The sequence below is a fragment of the Cannabis sativa genome, chromosome 1, assembly GCF_029168945.1.
Source record: "Cannabis sativa cultivar Pink pepper isolate KNU-18-1 chromosome 1, ASM2916894v1, whole genome shotgun sequence".
NCBI classification, from domain to species: domain Eukaryota; kingdom Viridiplantae; phylum Streptophyta; class Magnoliopsida; order Rosales; family Cannabaceae; genus Cannabis; species Cannabis sativa.
The window spans coordinates 52,790,594-52,812,624 of NC_083601.1; the positions used below are offsets into that span (position 1 = coordinate 52,790,594).

A 22,031-nucleotide genomic window follows, 5' to 3' on the forward strand; every position below is an offset into this window, starting at 1 on the left:
CTTTAATGCAGCAATACTTGAAGCTCGTGACAAGCCAATTATCACTTTGCTAGAGAAAATTAGGTTTTGGTTGATGTCTCGATTTTACAACAAGAAACTAGAGTTGGAGAAGCGGACTAATCCCGTGGGAAAGAGAATTTTAAAAATTATTGAAAAGAACATAGAGGTTGGAAAAAAATGTTTGGTGACCAGGTCTGGCAACTACGAGTTTGAGGTGACATGCAACAATGGTAGTCAAATGGCCGTAGATTTGGAAGCTAAGACATGCACATGTAGGAGGTTTCAGTTATCAGGGATCCCATGCGGCCATGCCCTGGCCTCAATTTGGTTCACAAATGGTAATAGGTTTGATTATGTGCATGTATTCTATAAAAAAGAATCCTTGGAAAAAACTTATCAAGGAAGTGTGCATCCTATGCCTAGTCCGAATATGTGGCCAAAGATTGGAGGCAACCCAATTGATCCACCACCTGAAACAAAGTTACCTGGAAGCCCTAAAAAAGCTAGGAGAAGAGATGCAGAAGAACCTCCACCTAGTTCAGAAAAAGCTCGAAGAACAGGACAAATTAAAACATGTAGCAACTGCAAGAAAATAGGTCACAGAAAGGAAACTTGCAAAGCACAACAAGTAGTTGAGGTATGGTAATTTATGCTGCCATTATGAGCTAAATATTTGTATCAAATACTAGTGTACACTGCCATTGATTTGCTGAATTTTATAATGTGTCAAATATTAGTGTACACTTCCATTTATTTGTTGAATTTTAAAATTTGTGTCAACTGCTGCTCTTTGTGCCAAATACTAGTGTACATGAGTTAAATATTTGTGTCAAATACTAGAGTACACTACCATTTATTTATTTACTGAATTTTAAAATTTGTGTCAAATGCTGCAACTTATGCTAAATACTAGTGTACATGAGCTGAATATTTGTACACTGCCTTTGTGTCAAATGCTGCCATTTTAAAATTTGATATGTTCTCTTGATTTTATTTTAGCAACTTGTTACAAGAAAGAGAGGGCGCCCACCACTGAAGAATCCATCTGAAGAAACAATTAAAAGAAAGGCAAGAAGGTTGAAACAACAAGCAATAGGAGAAACTAGTGGTGCAACTTCTAATGGAAAATGATTACATTATTGTTGCACTTTTTTTGGAGTCATGACAGCCATTATCTTTTGTTTTATAAAGATTAAATATATTTTTTTTTTGAGTCTGTCATGCCATTTATCTTTTTTGTCAAGTGCTATGTTCTTGAATGATAACATATGCAGCTAGCTTTCTTTCAAGCCATATACTTTTGTTGAGATATGACAGGATAAATATTTTAGAATTTGAGTTCTATGTTGAATTACAATGTTAGTATGGAAAAACATATAACTACAGGATGATGCAAATTAGAATGTAATTGTTATTTATTTTGTTGGTAACTTTAGGACTGTATATATATAATTATCATTATTTATTGCTTATAAGAAACAATCTCATAAACCACCAATTAGATCCACTCATGCTAGAAGAAATTGTAAGTGATGAGAAGATTTGGAGGTTACCTTAATTGTGGGGAATAAATAATAATATGATATTATTCATAATATTTTATTTTTGTTTAGAGTTAATTTCTATTTCTATTTAACTTATTTTGGGTAAGTTAGTGTATTTAAAAAAAAAAAAAAAAAAAAAAAAAGGGAAAGAGAAGGTAGTGTTTTTTATGAATTTTAATAAAACACTTTCTTTTAGTGCGTATTTGTTACTGCTATGGGCTAACTAAGTTCATCACAATCTTTTGTTTATTTATTACCCATTTTATAAAAAAATTCATGGAAGCTAAAATATATTACAAATCGATAAATTGCACAAACCATCTACTTTGAATTCATTGCACAAACTAATACCAACGCAAGAATTACAACCCAGTACCAATTATTCAAAAAAAAAAAAATTGAACACATGACCATCTTCATTATTTACTCTAACCTTTTCACCTTAACTTTGACTGCTTTCGCTTTAAATTTCTTGAAGGTAATGTGATTGTGCTTAAAAACAATTAGAAGAACCACAGCATTGTCCATGACAGCCAGGACCTTTTGCCATGCTTAAAGATTTAAATTCAATCTCTAGTTGACCAATTTTCTAAGGAGTCCAGGAATCACCACCATTGAACGTGGGTACATATCGAGATCGACCCATTCAAAAAGCTACACCCACTATATTTACGAGATTTAACTCATTAACCCAAAAATCTAATAAATACCAATAACTAAAGAAATAATAAAAAGCAATTCAACACCAACTCATACACCCGAAACTTGAAGCATGTAATGAATCTTAGCTTAGGATTATGTTGGTCCAAGATGTTCTCTGCACCAATGGAGTTTGTGGCTACAAAAGCAAGTTCTTCCCCTTTCCATGGGGTCCCTCCACTGTCAAGAAAAATCAGGTTATAATATTCCTCTCCATTTTTAAGTGAAAGGATGCTTTCACCTAACCTATTTCCAATCATCACTTACAACCTTCCAAAACATATAACCAACAACCAAGAACGATACAAACTTTTTTTTCCAATCAATCTGCTAACATAAATTTAAAATTATCACATAATGCTTACCAACCTTCAAGATGTTATTGATATTTTTGTAAAATTGCAAAAATTAGAAATTAATAGATATTTGAGAATGCCACTTACCTGAAAGAGAAGGATTTCAAAAAAAATATGTGAGGAGATAACCCAATATTTCTGCAACTCATCCCCAAAAATTCAAATGTTAACAAATCGTAATCTGTAGTGTGTAAAGAATGAATATATATATAGAGAGATATATAGATACAAGTTGAAATGAACAAAATAAAATAATATGTAGAAATCAAAAGAAAACATTCCTTCGTATGTATATACATATTCCCATACCTATGAGAGTAATAGAGAGAGCGAATGATTAATTTGGAGATGAGATGATGGTCTGTTTCCATGTCTTCGCAGCTCCGACATCTGAACGGCGATGGTGGACGGCAATGGTGGGTCGATTGGTTGAAAGGAAGAACAAGGGTGTGATCGGTTTTTCGTCTCTTCATGTCTTCTGCTGGTTTTTCATGGTCGGCGATGGAGAACCTAGGATGGGACAATTGGGCATAAATCGCACGATGATGAGAAATTTGGAGATTTGGAGATTTAGGTTTTCTGGTTGTTATTCATGGTTGGGTATGAAGATGATAAGATAAGAAATTTGGAGATTTTAGTTTTAAGTTTCCTTTATTAAGGTTTAATATGTTTTAATTTAATTGTAAATTTTATTAAGTTATACCGTCTAAATGTCTCCATTATTAAAAAAAAAAGATTTCATTATATTTGGAAAAAAAGTAAAAATTGGTTTTTTATTTTTATTTGAAAAAAATAATAATGTTTAAACCAATCTATAATTGCCACATGTCATAATAGATATAAAATTAGCACTTAACGAATAAGGGACCAACTAATGCACTAAAACCATAACGGCAGACATTATTGCCGTAAAAAAAATTACATAAGTATCTTTTCGCAACAAATTGAACTACTTAGGGATTAATGCCGCAAATTTCCCTATGTTTTAATTACATTATTATTATGTTATATATAAGAAAATATTACATTTTATATTGTTATAATTTTTTAATAATAACAATTTTTTAATGTAAATTTAAATATAAGCTCATCAGGAAAACAGTACAAGAATAATTTATTCTGTAATGTTAGGTAATTAGTGCACCTGGAAGGATAGAAGAAAAGAGCTAAAAATTCAATCAAGCAAATTGATGAGATTTTTTCCATTCAATTCTATTATCCAACCAATAGCAGGAATGAAAGGCAAAGAAACTCCTAAAGCTAACTACAAGAAGCAATGCAATGAATATGTATCTTTCATAGTAATGTGACCAGTTTTCATGATTGAAACTAATATCATGTTTCCTGCAACCTTGTTACAAAAGAAAAAAGAAAAAATATGAGTACTTTTAATTATATGAAATGAGAGAAAATAGTATAAGAAATATTGTAGAATTTCAGAATAAGCTCTACCCATTGCCCTGTAATAATTGTAACTTACACATTATTTAATAGCAGAACAAATTGGTGCAAATATATGAATAATTCATTTTGGCTTACCATGTTGTTCATCTTCTAACAATTTTGCCTATCTAAAATATTGCAGCTCTCTGGGACAGAATCTTTTTACAATCTTGCAGGAGCCCAACTGCAGAAGACCATGACCAGCTTGAATCACAGCTATAGTCTGGTGAAAATAAATTATTTCACTTGAGAATTTCGAATCAGTAGTAAGTAAATCAGATAATGATAGTACATGATCTACAGTTTAATCTGTAGTAAGTAACATAATTTTCCTCTGTACTGACTTGAATCCCTGACTCAAACTAATCACTCCATTCAGTGGGCAGCTGCAATCAATAACATCAATTATTGGAGTCAGAACCAAATATTGCTAATAAAACACCGTCTTGCCTAAAACAGAATAATAAAAGCAGAAGTAATACTCAATTTACTAAGTTTAAGTAATTATAAGAACATACAACATCAAAAGAGCTTTGCCAGTAGTTGGGCAACAATGATCAAGTCTGAAAGTGCCTTATCCTGATAATGTTTGTCAACAAACAGTGGCTCACCGTGGATGAACAAAAAGACCAGTGTGGACCTGCTACGGGCATGCGTACCTACACAGTCCAGAAAGTGTACCGAGTCACCACATTATGCGAAAAGAAATCCTAAGTTCAAACATTTAAATTTGTCTATAATAAATACTAGAAGCAGCAACCATCCAACCATTGTATTACTAATCTTAAAATCCCATGTGTACAAGAATAAAATAAAGTTCACTGGAAATTACTAGGCATCACAATAAGCTCTCTTGATGTACCAGTAGTCGGTCTCTATCACAGCAACCAATTTTAGGAACCTACATAAATAATATTCATGAGAAATCCCTGGAGAACAATTAACTAAGCTCAAAATTTAGCAAATATGCAAAGTATTATTGGAAGGATTTATTCATATATATATATATATAGTTATAGCTATATTATTTTGTATCATATATAAATATATATTTATACATATATACCTCTCATTTAGTCTGTCCCTGCGCAATTTTTCTCGGCATGCCTTGTAGTTGGAGCAAGAGGCACCCCCACTTGATTCGGACCTTTGCCTAGATGAACACATATAATGTATAGCAATGCAGTCACAATGAAATTATATAGTACTTGTTATCAAGTGTAGGTTTTTAAAAAAACTTTGGGATAAAAAGAAAAGCAAAGAAAAGTAAGTCTTAATTAATACCTTTTTCGGGAGCCAACAACCTTGTTGTTATCTGAATCCCCAGATGAAGAGTCAACCTCCACACTACAGAAATAGCACCATCGAAAAAGTATGTCAACGAAAAAGAGTAAATTATATATACCAAATTATAGGTAGACTGAACTAAAAAAAGAGCAAAGACAGTGAAAAACCTTTGAGAGCTGAGAGACGAAAGATGTACTAAACTATTCTTCTAGCTTCAGTTTATTTTTTTTTTCATAAATACAGATGTTCGCAAGTGCTTAAATTTGTCATGTTGATAGTCCTAATTCCTATGAGACTTTCTCCAAGATAATGTTGAAGAAAATTTAAAATATATATTTCTAATCTATAAGAAGAAATTTACACAAGTGGTTTATTTAATCGAAAGTATTGCCATAAAACTCTCAATGACAACCTTTTAATATTCTTCATGACAATGTTAGCTCCCATCCTTAGAACTTTCAAACTATTCCAAGCTCAACTCACGGCAAGCCAACTTGTTTATCTGAATTTGATTTATCTGATCTAAATAAAATGAATATTGAATCATTGATTGAAAGAAAATAAAAATAGAAACGAATAAAAATAAAACTTGTAATTTGGAAGGTTGCTTCAGGGGAGTTTTCATTGATAATCTTACTCTGCTTCTTTGCTTTCTAAAATTTTTTTATCATCAAAATGCTGCCTTTCAGACATTTTATCAAACAAATGTCTTGCAATGTACATCAACATTACATTACATTGATATAAATGAGAGCTTAGATAAAAATTTGATATTATTAGAATGTAAAAGTAGAGATACTTCTACATCGCTATTGCCATTATTGCAATAACAAAGACAAAATGATTGTTAAGTCAAAGAATCAGTACTGAAAAATATAACAAAAACAAAACAAAGGTTTGATTATAAATAGAATGAGGGTTAGGGTTAAATTAAGGAAAGAATGTGTAAAGATTGTACAGGTTGGAGAGGAGAGATACCTGCATGCTGAACAGAGCTTGAGATTGATTGTGATGACGAGAAATTGAAGAGAACGATGGATATCGAAGAGAGCGATGAGGAGAAGATGAATATCGAAGAGCGCGATGGAGAGAAGAAGAAAATTGGGGTTTCTCTGACTTTGAAATTAGAAATTGTTTTTATATTTTTGTTTTAATTTTAGTAAGTCCGTAACATTTATCAAGCTTTTTTGAAAGTGTTATTATTTAATGTAATTAAATAGTAAAATTGTAGTAGTTGGCTGGGTCTTACCTCTCGAACCACCGATCAAGCATTCTTGCACTACCTTCTTTCTCATTCCACAAAACTACCCTCTTAATTTTTGAGCATAGGTTGAGTTAGTTTATTTATTTACATTTAATTAATAGTTCAAAAATAATAATCTTTTTTTGTAAAAAAGATAACATAATTCTTTTAAAAACTAATTAGAAATAATAAGTATATTAGGAATTTGCTAATTACTCTATGTTATAAATATAATCAATAATAAGCCTACGTATATAAATAGACAAATCTATATATTAACAGTACGATGAATATGGAAGAATTTCAAAAACAATTATTAAACTTCCAATTTCCATCAACAACATGGGATAATAAGAAAAATAATGAAGTTATTCCTCATGAGGATGTTGGTGGTTTAATTGAAGAGTTATATTACGAAGATGATTTAATAAGTAATAATAATTCGATGCAATTAAACTTTCAATTATTGCCAATACCAAAAGATGATGATTTAATAAGTACCATTATTCTTAAAGGAACTATTTTTTTTGATGAGGAGGCTGTTGGTGATACTATGCAACACATATTTGAAGACTCTAGTACTTCTCCTAATAATAACAATCCTGATCAACTTGGCATCTCAAATTCCATGCAACAACTCAATATGTAAGTTTATTTTATTAATTAATTTCTTTCATTATATAATTTTATGATATATATATATATATATATATATATTGATTTTGTGGTTTGATATATGATACTAGTGATGATCATGTGACTAATGAAACTCAAGTACCATTCTTGATGAATAATGAAGACCCCTTTGCTTCAAATTCAATACCCTTCCGGCCACTAATACAAAATGAGGTAAAATTATATTATAATCTTCAATATATATATACATGAAAAGATCTTTAAAATTATTAGAATTACATAAGAAAAAAGTGAACTCTTTTTCTTTATGATCCATCTCTTCTTCAGCCTGTTTTGAGTTTTGATAATAAAAATCAATTTTGTAAGAAAATTTAGACATAATTTGAGTTTTGTTGAGTTGGTTTGGTTTGTCAATTTTGAATAGCTTGTTTGCTAGTTGATAGTTAGAATTATTTAATCATGCTCTCTAAACATATTCCTTAACTAAAAGGAAATAGAGTACCTTGGAGATTTTGTAGTGAATGATCACCTTCAAAATCAATTGTTACAACAGTAACAATATTCAAGAATGCATAAACAAAACTAAAACCAATCACAAAATTAAAATTAGACAAGAAAAACTTAGCTCGGGAATAAATGAATCATGGATCTTTTATTGATTAGGAATAGTCAATATATAGTATACAATTGAATAAGCTTAAGATTACAACTCAACACAGTGAATAATTACAAAGAAATAGAAAATCACTTCTAGAGTGATACTCCTATTATATTCCTTTACACACACTCATTATGATCTTGAACTCTCTCTCTAAACTTAACTATGAATCTCAAGTATGAGCTTTAAAAATTGGAGATTAGAACTCCGTTTTAGAATAGAGTTCCACCTATTTATAGTTATTAATTTTAATCCCAATAGATTCTCTAAGAAATTAAATCATATAATCAATTCAATCACGAAATTGAAAAGTTGTTTAGTAGACATACATGTATATAATTAAAGTCGAAATTTTATTCTTTTGCATTTGTTATTATAAGCTCTACTTGAAGCAAATAATTCTAGATTTAAAATATTATTGATGAATAAATTTTGTTTTTTTAAGGCTCCTCAGATGGATCTGTCAATCAATAATGCAGAAGCAGTATTAGAAAATTTTAAAGCAGTGGTGAATCAGGTTATTATTATTTTCTTTATTTATTATTTTTTTTTAAGAAAAGATTGTTTAAAAGAACAAAATTATATAAAACATAGATTTTTGTAAAGTATTTGATTCATTTGTTAGTAAATTTTTGACACAATTTTATTTTGAACATAGATGCCACAAAGTGATCGGGTTTATTATAACAATGTGTTCCGTCACCTTGCAACAAGCTTGGAGGAAAGACAAAGCCAAGGTGGTAGAGAAGAAGAACCAAATAGGTGAAAGAGAATTGATTTTTAAAAGTTCTACCTTGCTAGTAATTAATTCTGAAAATTTATTTTTTGGCACAAAACTCGTATTCTGTTAGCAGTTTGATATATTTATTTATTTTTTGCTGTTAACGGACATGGTGGACTGCTCATGTATTTATGGTGTACACATAACACAATTTAATTGACATAAAAAATATATTTTTTGTTTCTTTTTTACTATTTCTTTTTTGGAGATTTTTTTTTCTTCTTCTATTACCTGTATATATCAAGTATTATTACCTGACAAGAATAAGTTATAAATGTCTACGAATTTTTCGCCATTAATTAAGTAATAAATGAATATAATATAGGGTATATATAATAAAAATAATTAAAAAGAATATATAAAATATAAAAAGGAAAATAGTAAAAAAAAAAAAATGAATTACTCCATATGCTATTTTTTTAAAATTTACAGTTTGGGTGTCTAAAGTGGTTGCACCGCTAGTTGCAATAGCGGCCGTTTCTATACGATTTTTTGTTGCAATTTAGGTTACAACGCTAGTTGCAATAGGAGTTTCTATGTAAAATTATGTAAAAATGCAAAAATTACTATTTCGAAGTGTAAAAATAAAAAAAAAAAACCCGGTAATGAAGACAATTAAGATGGCAACCACACCACTCATCCAAAATAACACTGAATCCAGTATGGTTTTACTTGGAGATTACTGCATTCATAGTACAGTTGAAGACAATTAATTGCTTCATAACAAATGATATTATATACTTTTTTTTTTCTTTTGTTTTGATTGATGAAACCATCTGAATAACATTAGGGAGGAAAATGACTTCACTAATGCCAATGAAAAGTCCAACTACAGAACCAGAAGAAGATGGGACTAACGTTTCTTGCAAAGCCACACATACTTAAAATTTATGTTTTTATTTTTGCACATCTTTCTACTCTTTACATTTTTATAAAAATAAATAAATAAAGAAAAAAGAATTAATTACGGCAAAATACACGTAAACATATATCTTCATCTTCATCTTCATCTTCTTCTACCTTCAGATCTGATTCCGAAAGTTCTCCCCATATCATCCATAAGCTTTCGTCGTTACGAACTTGCTGCCAAGAAGCCATCTTTGATGTCGCGAAGCCTTCTCCGTTAGAACCAAGGGACTGGTGCGGGGTTTCAAGGAGAAGATATTGCAATGGCGGCAGCTAGCTAGGCTTCATGGAGAAGATCAAGATGATCAGAAATCGGGAGAAAGAGAGAGTGTCAAGAATATATATTTTTTTGATTAGTTCAGATGAAAAAGAAAAAAAAAATATAGAAATAAGATATATATTTTTTTAATTTGATAATTTTTAAATTATTTTTTATATTGTAAAATAATTTTAATATCACGTGGACTATTAAAAACTTGACACGTGTAAATGAGAGTATACGTGGGTGGTCCATTATAACACTTGAATGTGAGTTTGATAAGTTCTACCGTCAAAAAATTAATTTACGTGGTTAATTGTTAAAAAATATAAAATTTAAGTGATTTTACAGTAAAAAAAAAATAAATGATCATTGCTTTGTAAATTGTTTTTACGCATATACCTCAGATAATAATTTTAATTAACATAAGAAAAAAAAAAGATAACATAATAAATTTTAAACTAACTTTTAAAAAAAAAACATGTATATATACAAATTCTAATGTAATTAGGAATAGGAAGTGATAATAATGTCTATATATATATAAGAACGTAATTACTAGTATATCTAAACTTTTTGTATTCTTTCTTTACTTTAGGATAGATAATTAAATACATACAAACTTAGTTTGTGTTTAATTATTCGAAACATATTATTATTGCTTGATACATTTAGTTATCATGATGAAGATGAATGATTCTTCTCATAATAATAATAATAATAATAATAATAATAATAATAATAATAATAATAATAATAATAATAATAATAATAATAATAAGGGGAAGAATGTTAAAAGATATAGAAAATGAAGATTTATTAAACTTCAAATACCCAACGTCAAATATTGAAGAAGATGATATATCAAAGTATTTTCTTGAAAATAATGATGTTGGTCGTATTATGGAAGACATCTTTAAAGAATCTCCTCTTCCTCCACATTATTCTCAACATAGACTATCAAATTCCATTCAAAATCTCAACAAGTAAGTTTCTTAATTAATTAGTTATCTCATAATTATGATATATAATTCATTTTTTTAATTATAGTACTAATTTTTAGGTTTCATACTAGTAATGATCATGGGACCGAAATTCCAACAATTAATAAAGATGATCCCCCTGCTTTAATGTCCTTCCCACCAATAGAACATTAGGTGAGATGTATTTTTGGAATCAAAAACCCTAATTATTTGGTTGTCATGTCTTCTTTATATCTCTATTATAATAAATGTGTGAGTTTTTAGCGGCTAAACCCTTCTAATTATCATTTTACTTACACTTAACATTTCAACCTCAAGTTCGCAATTAATTGTGAAAAATAGATAACACCTTAAATTTATTAACAGTTGAATAGTTTGGAGTGTTTTACCACTAAAATTTGAATTTAGAGAATTAAGTATAAGTGGAATGATAGTTGACACTGACAGGGTTTAGCCACAAAAAACTCTTAAATGTGCTTATGTAATTGCTCTTGTTTTAAACATTGTGATTCAAATTTAAATTTATTTAAACCTACATATATTTAAAAATATATTATTATTATTATTATTATTATTATTATTATTATTATTATTATTATTATTATTATTTAAACTTATCTCTATTATATTATATTTGTCTTACATTAAATGTGAATATCTAAAGAAAATTGTTAGTTTAACGATTTTTTTTTTTATTTTTCGTTAACGGGTTAAAACTAACACAGTTAAATCAATTAATTAATTTTTTTTTTTTAAAAAAATTAAGACTAAATTTAATTTATTTATTAAAACATAATTTAGATAATTATTTAAAAGTATCAACAAAATTAAATAATTATTTTTTTATATAAATTTTAATTTAAATTTAAATTCAACATTAATGCAAATAATTAATCATACTTTATATCAAATTTATTTTAGTTATTTACTTAATTTACTATTTAATAAAATTAATTAGTTAGATACAATTTTTTATAAATAAATTAAAACTGTATTTTATATATTTAACAAAATATAAGAATTATATTAAATTTACCTTTTATTATTATTATTTAAATTAATATTTAAGGTTAGCAACTAGTATAACTTTAAACAAACAATGTTACTAATGCCTAATACTATATAATATAACAAAAGTTGAAATTGCCTTCTCTTGCGTTTATTATTAAGCTCTAATTGAAACACTTAATTTAAACGGTGAAATTTTATTGATGAATAATTTGTTTTATTTTAAGGCTCCTGAGATAGAAATATCAATCGATTCTGCAGAAGCAGTATTACAAAACTTTCAATTAGTGCTGAATGAGGTAATTTTTTTTTTTTTAATTTTCTTTTAAAAGAACAAAATTATATAACAAAGATTCGATAAAATACTAGATTTATTTCTTAGTAAATATTTGACACAATTCTAAAATAGGTCCCAAAACGTGTTCGAGATTACTACAAAAATGTATTGTATCGCAGTGCAACAATATTGCAGAGACAAAACCAATATGGAGAAACAATAAGGTAATATTACAAATAGTTTTTTATAATTCTAACAAAAAAAGTGTACCTTTTTATTGCTTCTATAAAAATTATAATTTTATTTTTTTTTAATTTACACTTCTAATGATTTCAAGACAGACACAGTGGAAGAGATATTCACTAATTATATTGACACAAAACTTATATCATTGTTGTTCATCGACGACAAGCTTTAACCACTCATCATTATTCTATAAAAAAAATGATGAGTTTTATTTTCTTTTTTATACAGTTTTTTATTTTCTAGTTATTAATTTATTATTTATTATTCACAATTAGTTTTTTATAAAATTAATGATGAGTTCTTATTTTTTCTTTTTAAATATATATATTTATATATAACTAATGTATAAAACTAAAAGAGGTCATTTCATTTTTAGCCTACAAAACTCACAAATAAAAAAAGAGCAAAACTGTTTTGACGAGCATAAAGAAGTAATGATTTGATCCTACAAAAAATAAATATTTTTGCACCTTTGAAGGAATGAGCCACTAAAGTTTCACTAAGCTGGTTATAATACCTTTAAGAATGGAGCATTACAAGGCTGTAAAAGTTTGCTTGGTATTCCGGAAATGAAGATGAGTTCGTTCTCTTCCAAATCGAACTTGATGTTGGCATAGTCAGGAAGCTGCATCTAAATCAACCTCACCCTCAATGATCCCCGCCTCTGCCTCAGAATCTGCTTCCAATTGGCCCATCTCTGGACCGGCATCTGTGTCAGAGTTTTGCTTCTGGTTTTCGTCCGGCATTGGACTGCCACCTTGGGACACCATGTCAGTCACACCAGCGGTTTCAGGTTCAGCATCCATTGGGGTTGTAGAGGTCTCGAGATCACCTCTGATTCCTTCATCATTTTCACTCGCAGGAGTTGAGATCTGTACCGGTGAGAGAAAACAAAATTAGAAGACATTAACGAGAGAACATAGCAAATGCAGAAAAACTTATTATAGAAAGCAAGGGAAGAACAAGATGGGGTTCCATTATACCTGATTTTCTTCCCCTTGCTGTGCAGAACCTTTTGCTTCTTCCTTTTTAGCACGTTTAGCCCTGTCATTTGGTTTAGACTGGTATTTGGAACGAAAATCGGGTGGTAAAAGTTCTACAGGCACTACTCCCTCAACGCCATGGTCAGTAAACTGCAATGAAATCCAGATGGGGTCTTTTTTTTTTCTCAGGCTGTGGGAAATGAATCGAACAATGATGATGTCTCGGTGATCAATTTTTAAAAGTAATCTTACCTTAGAAAATCCCTCCAAGTCCTGTCTAGCTGAAAACCGTAGACCTTTCCAGCAATACACCTGCATACCGGTACTGACCATTATTAGATGGCACAAACTCAGTTTTAATGTAAACAAGTAAATATGAAATGTTACTGAATCAGCTTTAGAACTAATGCAGTATTGAATAACCTATGTCCTATATAATATAGAATAAAAATAATTAACACTGAAACAAACTAACTAATCACCACAAAAGTTAATTACGCACCCTGTTGTTTTTATGGTGATACTCAGCTTCTATCCCAGCAGCAGGATCCATCTGTAATTTGAAGAATTTATTTTATTTAGTAATGCCAGAAGATTTAACCAGATACGGATTATGATATATGAAAACCAATAACCAACATATGCTTATGAGAGAACATAAACGAGTTTAAAGTTTGTCAAATGGCTCATCAACAAGTAAATAAAATTTTTAAGGTGCTCACATCTTCAGCCAATGGTTTCCAGTATTCTGCTATGGAAGGAGTCTGAACACGTTGAGGATCCGTTAAAGCATTCTGAAAATGTCAATGATCAAAACGTTCAGCAAATAACCTGGAAATACAATTGGTTTCTAACAATAAAATAAAAAATCATTGATTTCAGTTTATAGAAATTTTCGTACTAAGTTAAATACAAGGGCTTAGGAGTAAAATCTGTTTGTTAACTTAATATCTAACAGGTTTTGTTACTTTCAAAACTCTAAAACGAATTGTAGTCAAAATTATCCAAGTATAGTTAGTGGAAGAAAATTGGAGACAAAAACATAGAGGAAAAAAACAAGGATATTTAAGTTATCATTACCGAATTATTATTTTCTCATGATTTGTATTAATATTCTCTTTTAGAAATACAAGGGAATTTCTTTTCATTCCCCTAAAAGATTAAAGGAATGAAAACTGAGAATTATGTTACTGTTATTATATATATTGCTAGGATTCTCATTTCTAAATTAACAAAAGAAAAGATTTAACTTTACACATCAAAGATAGTTATGACATTATGAAATAATTCCACTTCTAGTGTTACTTGGAAGTTAATTAAGTTCACATCCTGGCAATTGTTAGTGTTAATAAAATCATTTTAGAAAGGCAAGATAACACACCGGATTCTGATCTGACCATTTCCATAATTGAGAAAGTTCTTTATTTCCAAGTCTCCACCTTGGCCTACTGAAGAATATATAAACAAACATATTTCAAACACATAAGAAAGAAAGAAATATAATCAAGAAGCATGTTGCTTTATCAATTTTAGATGGATATAAAAATAAATAAACCAATTTATGACTTATGAGGAGATAAAACAAATTATACAGAAGTACAGAGAAGTAAAACACAAGGCTAGGGACTAGGAATATATTCAATTTTAATTTTAGCTTATTTTTTTTTTTTTTGAAAAAGAGAAAGAGGCCAAAGTCTAAGCTTGACCCCTCCCCCGACATATATAGAAAGCCTCACTTGTGGCGGAGGAATACCATGATTACAAGTGTTCTATCACAAACATATAAAACATTTAAAACAAATCATGTACTGTTATACCACATTACACAACAATCTCCAGTTGCTACTCAAATCTAAGAACGAAAACTGCTCAAAACTTTTAGTTTTATAAACCCAAACAGCTGTCCAAAATCTGACTTTTTCCCACAAGTCTTCAACTGAGGCTTCAATCCCTTCAAAAATTCTGTTATTTCTTTCGAGCCAAATAACCCACATAATTGCTAGAACAGCTGTCCTCCATAGGTATGATCTACCCTCATTAATTTTAGCTTATTCAGATTAAAGTAAACTTAAACAGTCTCTAAATTCATTAAAAGATAACAAAGCCACAAAGAGACCCACAATTCCATTCATTCCATACTCCAGTAGGAGGGATATTCCCCAGTTCTGTCACGTACAAATCAAAAGAGCCTAGGCGAAATCCAAATCCAACATATAAAACATACCCATCTCAAACAAAATGATCACTACTTGTAAATAAATAGCTAAAGAGTCTCTTTAACACAGAATGCCTTAATCGGATAGGATATATACTATGTACTGTATATACATTATATTATAAAATAAAAATAAAAAACTCCTTAGCTAGTAACAAATAGACAAGTGCTTTATAGGATAAGGACTGAAAATTGTGGACTTGCATACCGTTTCTTAGCTCCATCTTGGACAACTTTCTTCTCTATAGGTTGTTTTTCAAATGGAGGACAGCCATCACGCTTCCACCACACCTAATAAGCACAAAAAGATAACTCGTAAATAAATTAAGCTTCATAACAACAATCAATTTTCTTTCTAAAAGTCTAAGCAAGAGAAAATGAGGCAACTGAGACATTCTCACCCAATTCTTTTCACGTTCGAGTATATGCTCAACTTTATGAAGAAAATCTTTACCCTTTGGTGGAGTCATCTCAAGCAGCTTTTTAACATGCTCCTCGTATGATTTTATTTCCTCTTTCTGGAAGCAACGTCAAGTTGTTAAAATTAATGTTTACAGTTGTGTCTTCACATAAATCTGTATTCATAGGCATAAAAGTCCAAATAAAAATGACCTTTCAATAGGCATAAACTTTCCTATTAAGGGAAAGAAACTAATCGAACCTTCATGCTCAAATAAAATAAGTGATAAATATCATAGTTTAGCCTAGTGCACAGTAAGATAGCTTCATAAAAAGATACATAACTTGTACAGTAAAAAAATATTAAGATGACTAATATTAATGACATAAAACTCTCAATTTAACTCATTTTCTTTCTTCGATGCAGCATGAACAAAATGAAGTCAACAAAAAATAAATGCTTGAATAACTGGCTAAACAAACACATTATAGTACTTACCATACTCTCAGAGGGCAAATCTTTTTCACTTTTACCTGGGGCCTAGTGGCAAATGAGAGTTAGTGTCTACTACTAAGTGCATATAAAAACTGAAATAGATCATTGCAAAAATTGCTATTACCTTAAGATAGTTGAATAGTACAAGGCACTGGACAAGAATATGTCGCCGAAAACTTGGGTCCTTTAACTGTCTTATCCACAACCCCATCCCAGAGAAATATAAGGAAAAGGGAAAAAATAAATTAAAGGTTTGGTCAACCACAAAGTAAAAGCTAAATACATTTCAAAATGTTTCAACATCATATACCTCCAAACCCATTAATTTACTGCTAGTAAGATACTTTATACTAAAAGTTGCTGCTTCCTCCTCCAAATTATTGGCATTTCCCTCTTCATCACTTAAAGGTTGAGCTTCAAATGTATTCAGCACAACCTGTAAAATTCAAGAAATAGTATTCCGGTATAGACAACAGAGAAAAAATAAGCACTCCCGTAATAAATTAAGAAAGAAAGGCAATATCATATAAAGCAAACAAAAAAACCAATAAAGAGATTCAGTTATACCAATAAATTGGACAAGAATTTCTGCCACTTGATAGGAACGAGACTTATGGAAGCAGGATTGCAAAAGTGTTCCTACATATTAAGAAAAAGACATAATAATAAAAATTAAAATAAATGAAGAAGTTAATTAGCTGCTATAAAAAACAACCCTACTTTGCATTATTTATCAAAAAGATGTAAAAGAAGAATCCACATCATAGAGCCAACTGTTAAAATAAATCTAAATCTTATAAGCAATTCATGCACTCATCATAAGCAGTTGCTTGCATGTTTACCAATATAGATGCAATAAATGAAAAACCATACTGCATGGGTAGTTAAAAGAGAACTTCGACTCTTACAAGTATGGGCTGAATTTATGGGCAAGAGCCAAATATTACACTTCATATGATATCGAGAGGGACAATATATGGCTATGCTACAATTCCAGTAACTTTACATGAAGAAAAATAACTCTAGCATCTTATGCTATAAGCAACAATATTTCATCTATTCTAGTTCTTATTTATTTTATTGTTGACAAAGTAGTCAATACAAAATAATTATAGTAGATTATTTTACTCTCTAGAAGAGAGGTAAGAAGGGTCATTAAAAGAAACCAATTATTTTCATATTTTGTCACATAACCATGATTTCAAAAGATAGGTTTACCTGTAAACTCCAAAAGGTCTTATAAAAGTTGAAATCAATGGAAATGCCTGAAATTTTGTAGAAAAGATTACTATGTGCAATCAGTAATCAAGAACATTAGTAAAGTTGCAATGATCAGTAAAATAACCTAAAACAAGAAAACCATGAATTGCATAACTAGCATGTACCATCAGGGGGGTCCTTCTCATATTTTGTTTCATTTGATGTGTTAAAAACTCCTTTTATATTTACAGCTGCAAGCAATAAACAAACGAGAAACATTAAAATGAATACTGCTTAACATAAAAATGATTTTCATTTTCATGGTAAGCATAAAAGAAAACATTACACAAGAGGATAAAAAGTCCTATTGGTTACAGAAAGGGAGTAAAATCAATAAATTAATGCCACAGATTCCAATCTCGCAAGACATCCGACAAAAGAGAACTGTAGGACCTATAGATCATAAGACTAAAATATTTAATTTTTTCCTAAATGCATTCTTCGATACCCTAAAGATACAACTGTTCCTTTTGAGATAGGGTTGCCAACATGTAGCTATAATGGCTATGTTCCAGACCTCTTTCTTCCTACTTGAAGTGGGCCTTGTTTCTTCCCGCAAGACATAATGTCTTGAAAAAGGCGAGGCTATGCCCACACCACTCCAAATTCATATGGGAAGATCTTTATGAAAGGCTGTCACTTCTGAAGAGTCTCCTCATTGTTGAGTTTACCCAAAGTTAGTAGCCAGCTGGAAACCTTAATCTTCGAAGGGGCTATTGCGTTCCAAATGAAAGGGCAAGGAGAAAAACTTCTATTGATTCAAGTTTTCAAAATAGATTACAGAGTAAGAAACAAATACATATAAAAATTTATGAGATCGTTTCCGATCCCTTTTCCTTCAGATTTTCCTAATATTTATACAGAGTGGTTTCTTTTAAATATGATCAGATATAAACTATATATATACCTGAACGCTCAGATAGTGGAAAAAAATGTGCCAGGAACATTAGAATTCGTCCACAGAAGACCACGTCGGTTGCCTATATAGTCAAATTCCAATCATCAGAATAAAACATCACTTAATAATGTATCAAACGGGGACACAACAATTACATGCAAGAGAAGAGGGTTCCCAACTTATAAATTTTTCCTCAATTCAAGCAAACAAAATTTTGTAGTGAATCGTAACTGAATTAACATCAATTTCAATTAAGAAACAATATGAAATGACAGCAGACATAAATAACAAACAGACATAAACCCCTCATTCTTAATGTTGGAATTTGAATTTGTGCCTACTATCACAAACTGCCAAGCAACAAACACCCTATATTGACCCTCAGCTGCCAGCTACTTCAAAAACTGTAGACACTTCATAAGGTCAATATGGAGTCACTTTATTCAAAGAAAAACAATAGGAAAATCCTAGTACAATATGAAATTGTAGCTTGTAATCTACAATATGGTGACAATTCCTATACCTTCGAAAGACGACGAAGAAGTTGATTGCATGTCCTCAACATCACAAGTTTACCACGAGCAAAAAGCTCAACCTGTAGGTGAATGAATAAATTTACATACCAGAATAAATAGGTTGCTTCAGAAAGAAAATATGACTAGTAGAAAGTAAATAACATGAATGTCTAGTAGAAAATATGACTAGGTTGCTTCAGAATAAATAGCATGAATGTGTATGTAAATATACACAATTATATGTCTAGTAGAAATTGAGTGGATGAAAGAACACTGAAACATTTAATAAATATATAGAATTTTTTTCTCTCTCAATATATAGGTATTAAATGTATCCCGTGAGCCATGACAATCAAGAAAGCACAAACCTTCCCTAATATATCCTGTTTACTCTCTATATATCCAAAGATATCTTTGCAGTTCCTCATTGTAGACATTTCAGTTAAATCTTCTAAGAGCTGGAAAATCATGCCGCCTTCAATGTGCTCCTTTTCACAAAGGTATAATACAATGTCTGTACAGGAAGGGGGAGACAGGTAAGGGCCGTGTTTGAGAAAGAAACAATGCATACTAAGTGAAGATAAAGTGATTCCAAAGACCATCTTTTCACGCATATTTAAGCACCACAACATCCACCGTAAGCAAAAAAACTTATAGGAAGTCTAAATTTTTGGTGTTTTTAAATAGATAGGTGTGTAATGTATACTCATAGTTAATACTAATATTTCAGCTCTACAAATTTCAGATTATTTGTTTTACAATTGGTTAGCTTTAAGATTTGTACTAGTTGTAGTTCAAGTTTACGAGGCAAGTCCTAAAGGGACTATCATTTCAGTAAAGAATTAAGTATCAAAGCTTCAACAAATGGTACAAGCATAACCTGACGTGATACGTTTACATTTTTGCTATTAAAGGAACCAAGGATTTTACTACATCTATAAAATAGAACAAAGTATGAAAAAAGTGAAATTATACTCTTCCATTATAAATGTTTAAAGAGTTGAAGTTGCAACAAATCTAGAGCACTAAATAATTGGAAACACACATAACAAGACTAACAAATCAAAACATGCACATACCAAGAAGACGCGGAATATGGCCCAGGGAACTCTCCCCCTCATCTATCGATTGCCCATATTGCATTATTGGCTCCCCTGACTGTACTGCACATGACTGTATGATACAAGCACCAAAAATAAAGTGAGGCTGACTGCCTACAGTATATTAAAACAAACAAAGTGAAGGTTTTCTCCAGTTCTATAAAAGAAAACAATCCTCAACACCCAAATTCAATTTACAGAAAAGGGCATAGAACGTTAATAAATACTATAAAAATGTAGCTCGCATACTTAAATATATATATATATATATATATATATAGCAAAACATACCACCAGTTCCTGAAGCAAAGTTCGGAGAATATTTTCTAATAACTGATTCTCATCTTGCGCTAACTTTGTTTGTTTCTGTAATAAAGGATTCCAATAATTAAGGATAACCAAGTCAATGCCTTCAAATTAAAAATATCCTATTCCATAACCTAAAATTCAAAGACAAGAAAAGATTGAGATATTATATACCTGAGGTTTAATGACTTGTTGAACTGTTTGTAAAGCAAAAGTTTCGGGTGGCCCAGGTTGCAGTATGGCCCTCCTAAAAATTTCCTGGGAAATGGTAGAAAGAAGGGTTATTTATATGTCAATTACTCAAATAAGTATTAAATACAAATTTTAAGAAGATACGGATACAATTCAACTGACTGACCATTTGGTTGTTGGAGGAGCCAATGATACACAACCTGCAGTTGAAATCAAAACACATTTGATTATTTTAATGATATCAAAGCAGGATTATGGATTGGTCAATAGTCTGATGCATGAACAATTTGTTCTACTTCTTAGTAAAACACTAAAACTACATTGCTTATAAGCATAACCAATAGTATAACATTTGCTTTGGACAAAAAAAAAAACCTCAAATTTGAAAACTAAATCTTATCTACATATAATATATATATGTGCCTATATACAAAATTTTAACAGAATATTTTGAAAAATTCTGCTAGTTTACATTAGCAGCCTCAAAACCCTAAGTAGAGTACCTGTTGTGTTGTGAATTGTGAGTGAAGTAATTGTGTTATCCAACCAATGAATGAAACGGAAAAAACCTACTCTCCGATCTCCGATCTCCGATGAGTAAGCGAACGAGGTTGAATATATTTCTAGGGTACCGCTGATGAGTTAGAGTTTAGTGACAGAACCGAAGAAAGCCATACAAGCCAATAGAGAGAGAGAGAGCCAAGAAGTTGTGTTGTGACTGGAACCCGCCACTTCGGTTTATCTGGGCCTGGGCCTGGGCCTGGGCCTGGGCTTCTCATATTGGGCTAACTCAAACAATACAAACATATCCACCCTTTTATGAAAATTACCACAATTATATTCATCTTTTTTAATTATTAAAACTAATTTCTATATATTTAGCCAAAAAAAAAAAGTAATAAAGACAATAGTTCAATTATTAGAACTAATTTTTGTAGGACTTTGAAGAAAAAAAAAAAGATAAGTTTTGATATATATGGCATTAAAATTTAATTGTAATAAATATGGCATATTTTTTTAAAAAAACTTAAAAGTAAGAAAAAAAAATAGGGAAATTATCCGATATACTATTTTTTTAATTTTTTTTTTTAAATTTACGGTTTGAGTTTCTAAAATGGTTGCAGCGCTAGTTGTAATAGGGGTTTCTATACGATTTTTTGTTGCAATTTAGGTTGCAGCGCTATAGTTGCAATAGGAATTTTTATGTAGAATTTCGTTAAAAAAATTATTTTGAGGTGTAAAAATAAAGAAGTCAAAAAAATAATCTGAGTTGTAACTAGCTTATTATTCTTTTTACAGATGCTAAAGCAAATACTAAAACAATTATAAAATGTTGACGGT

At 30.2% G+C, this 22,031-nt stretch overlaps 2 protein-coding genes across 19 annotated transcripts; both read right to left on the minus strand.

Annotated features, from left to right (window-relative positions):
• Positions 1–1,761: 1,761 nt before the first annotated feature.
• LOC115705094 (uncharacterized) lies at positions 1,762–6,674 on the minus strand. Of its 15 annotated transcripts, none has more exons than XR_009685762.1 (11): positions 6,308–6,572; positions 5,742–5,851; positions 5,327–5,389; positions 5,109–5,195; positions 4,875–4,943; positions 4,561–4,701; positions 4,387–4,428; positions 4,139–4,265; positions 2,909–3,743; positions 2,687–2,737; positions 1,762–2,423 (listed from the first exon to the last, which is right to left on the minus strand). XR_009685762.1 is itself a non-coding variant. In XM_061108563.1 (8 exons), coding segments are annotated over exons 1-6 (381 nt in total). In that variant the 5' UTR covers positions 6,602–6,674; the 3' UTR covers positions 3,877–4,265; positions 4,387–4,428; positions 4,561–4,700. The 15 variants fall into 15 exon arrangements, 1 of the variants encoding a protein (XP_060964546.1); XR_009685761.1 differs by having other exon boundaries at positions 2,909–3,765; XR_009685757.1 differs by having other exon boundaries at positions 2,909–3,950.
• Positions 6,675–12,672: 5,998 nt separating this feature from the next.
• On the minus strand, positions 12,673–21,470 carry LOC115705095 (THO complex subunit 1). 4 transcript variants are annotated; one of them, XM_061108565.1, is made up of 22 exons: positions 21,194–21,470; positions 20,857–20,890; positions 20,673–20,756; positions 20,484–20,558; positions 20,172–20,265; positions 19,461–19,606; positions 19,101–19,172; positions 18,587–18,659; positions 17,805–17,870; positions 17,638–17,684; positions 16,987–17,058; positions 16,730–16,855; positions 16,544–16,609; positions 16,423–16,464; positions 15,926–16,042; positions 15,733–15,815; positions 14,691–14,757; positions 14,032–14,103; positions 13,812–13,862; positions 13,562–13,621; positions 13,310–13,459; positions 12,673–13,198 (listed from the first exon to the last, which is right to left on the minus strand). In XM_061108565.1, the coding sequence occupies exons 2-22, from the start codon at positions 20,857–20,859 to the stop codon at positions 12,944–12,946; spliced, it is 1,821 nt and encodes a 606-aa protein (XP_060964548.1). In that variant the 5' UTR covers positions 20,860–20,890; positions 21,194–21,470; the 3' UTR covers positions 12,673–12,943. The 4 variants fall into 4 exon arrangements, with proteins under 4 accessions (XP_060964548.1, XP_060964549.1, XP_060964550.1 ...); XM_061108566.1 differs by having other exon boundaries at positions 21,264–21,399; XM_061108567.1 differs by lacking the exon at positions 16,423–16,464 and having other exon boundaries at positions 21,194–21,396.
• Between the last annotated feature and the right edge of the window lie 561 nt (positions 21,471–22,031).

Excerpts from the sequence above, each read along its gene's own strand:
- LOC115705094 (XM_061108563.1), bottom strand. The coding sequence starts at position 6,601 with ATGCTTGATCGGTGGTTCGAGAG. Across the intron at positions 6,446-6,578 it reads CTTGATCGGTGGTTCGAGAG|TCAGAGAAACCCCAATTTTC; the intron begins GTAAGACCCAGC and ends CTAATTTCAAAG. Across the intron at positions 5,196-5,326 it reads GTTGTTGGCTCCCGAAAAAG|GCAAAGGTCCGAATCAAGTG; the intron begins GTATTAATTAAG and ends GTGTTCATCTAG.
- LOC115705095 (XM_061108565.1), bottom strand. Across the intron at positions 19,607-20,171 it reads CCATATTCCGCGTCTTCTTG|ACATTGTATTATACCTTTGT; the intron begins GTATGTGCATGT and ends CTTCCTGTACAG. Across the intron at positions 15,816-15,925 it reads TCGAACGTGAAAAGAATTGG|GTGTGGTGGAAGCGTGATGG; the intron begins GTGAGAATGTCT and ends TGTGCTTATTAG.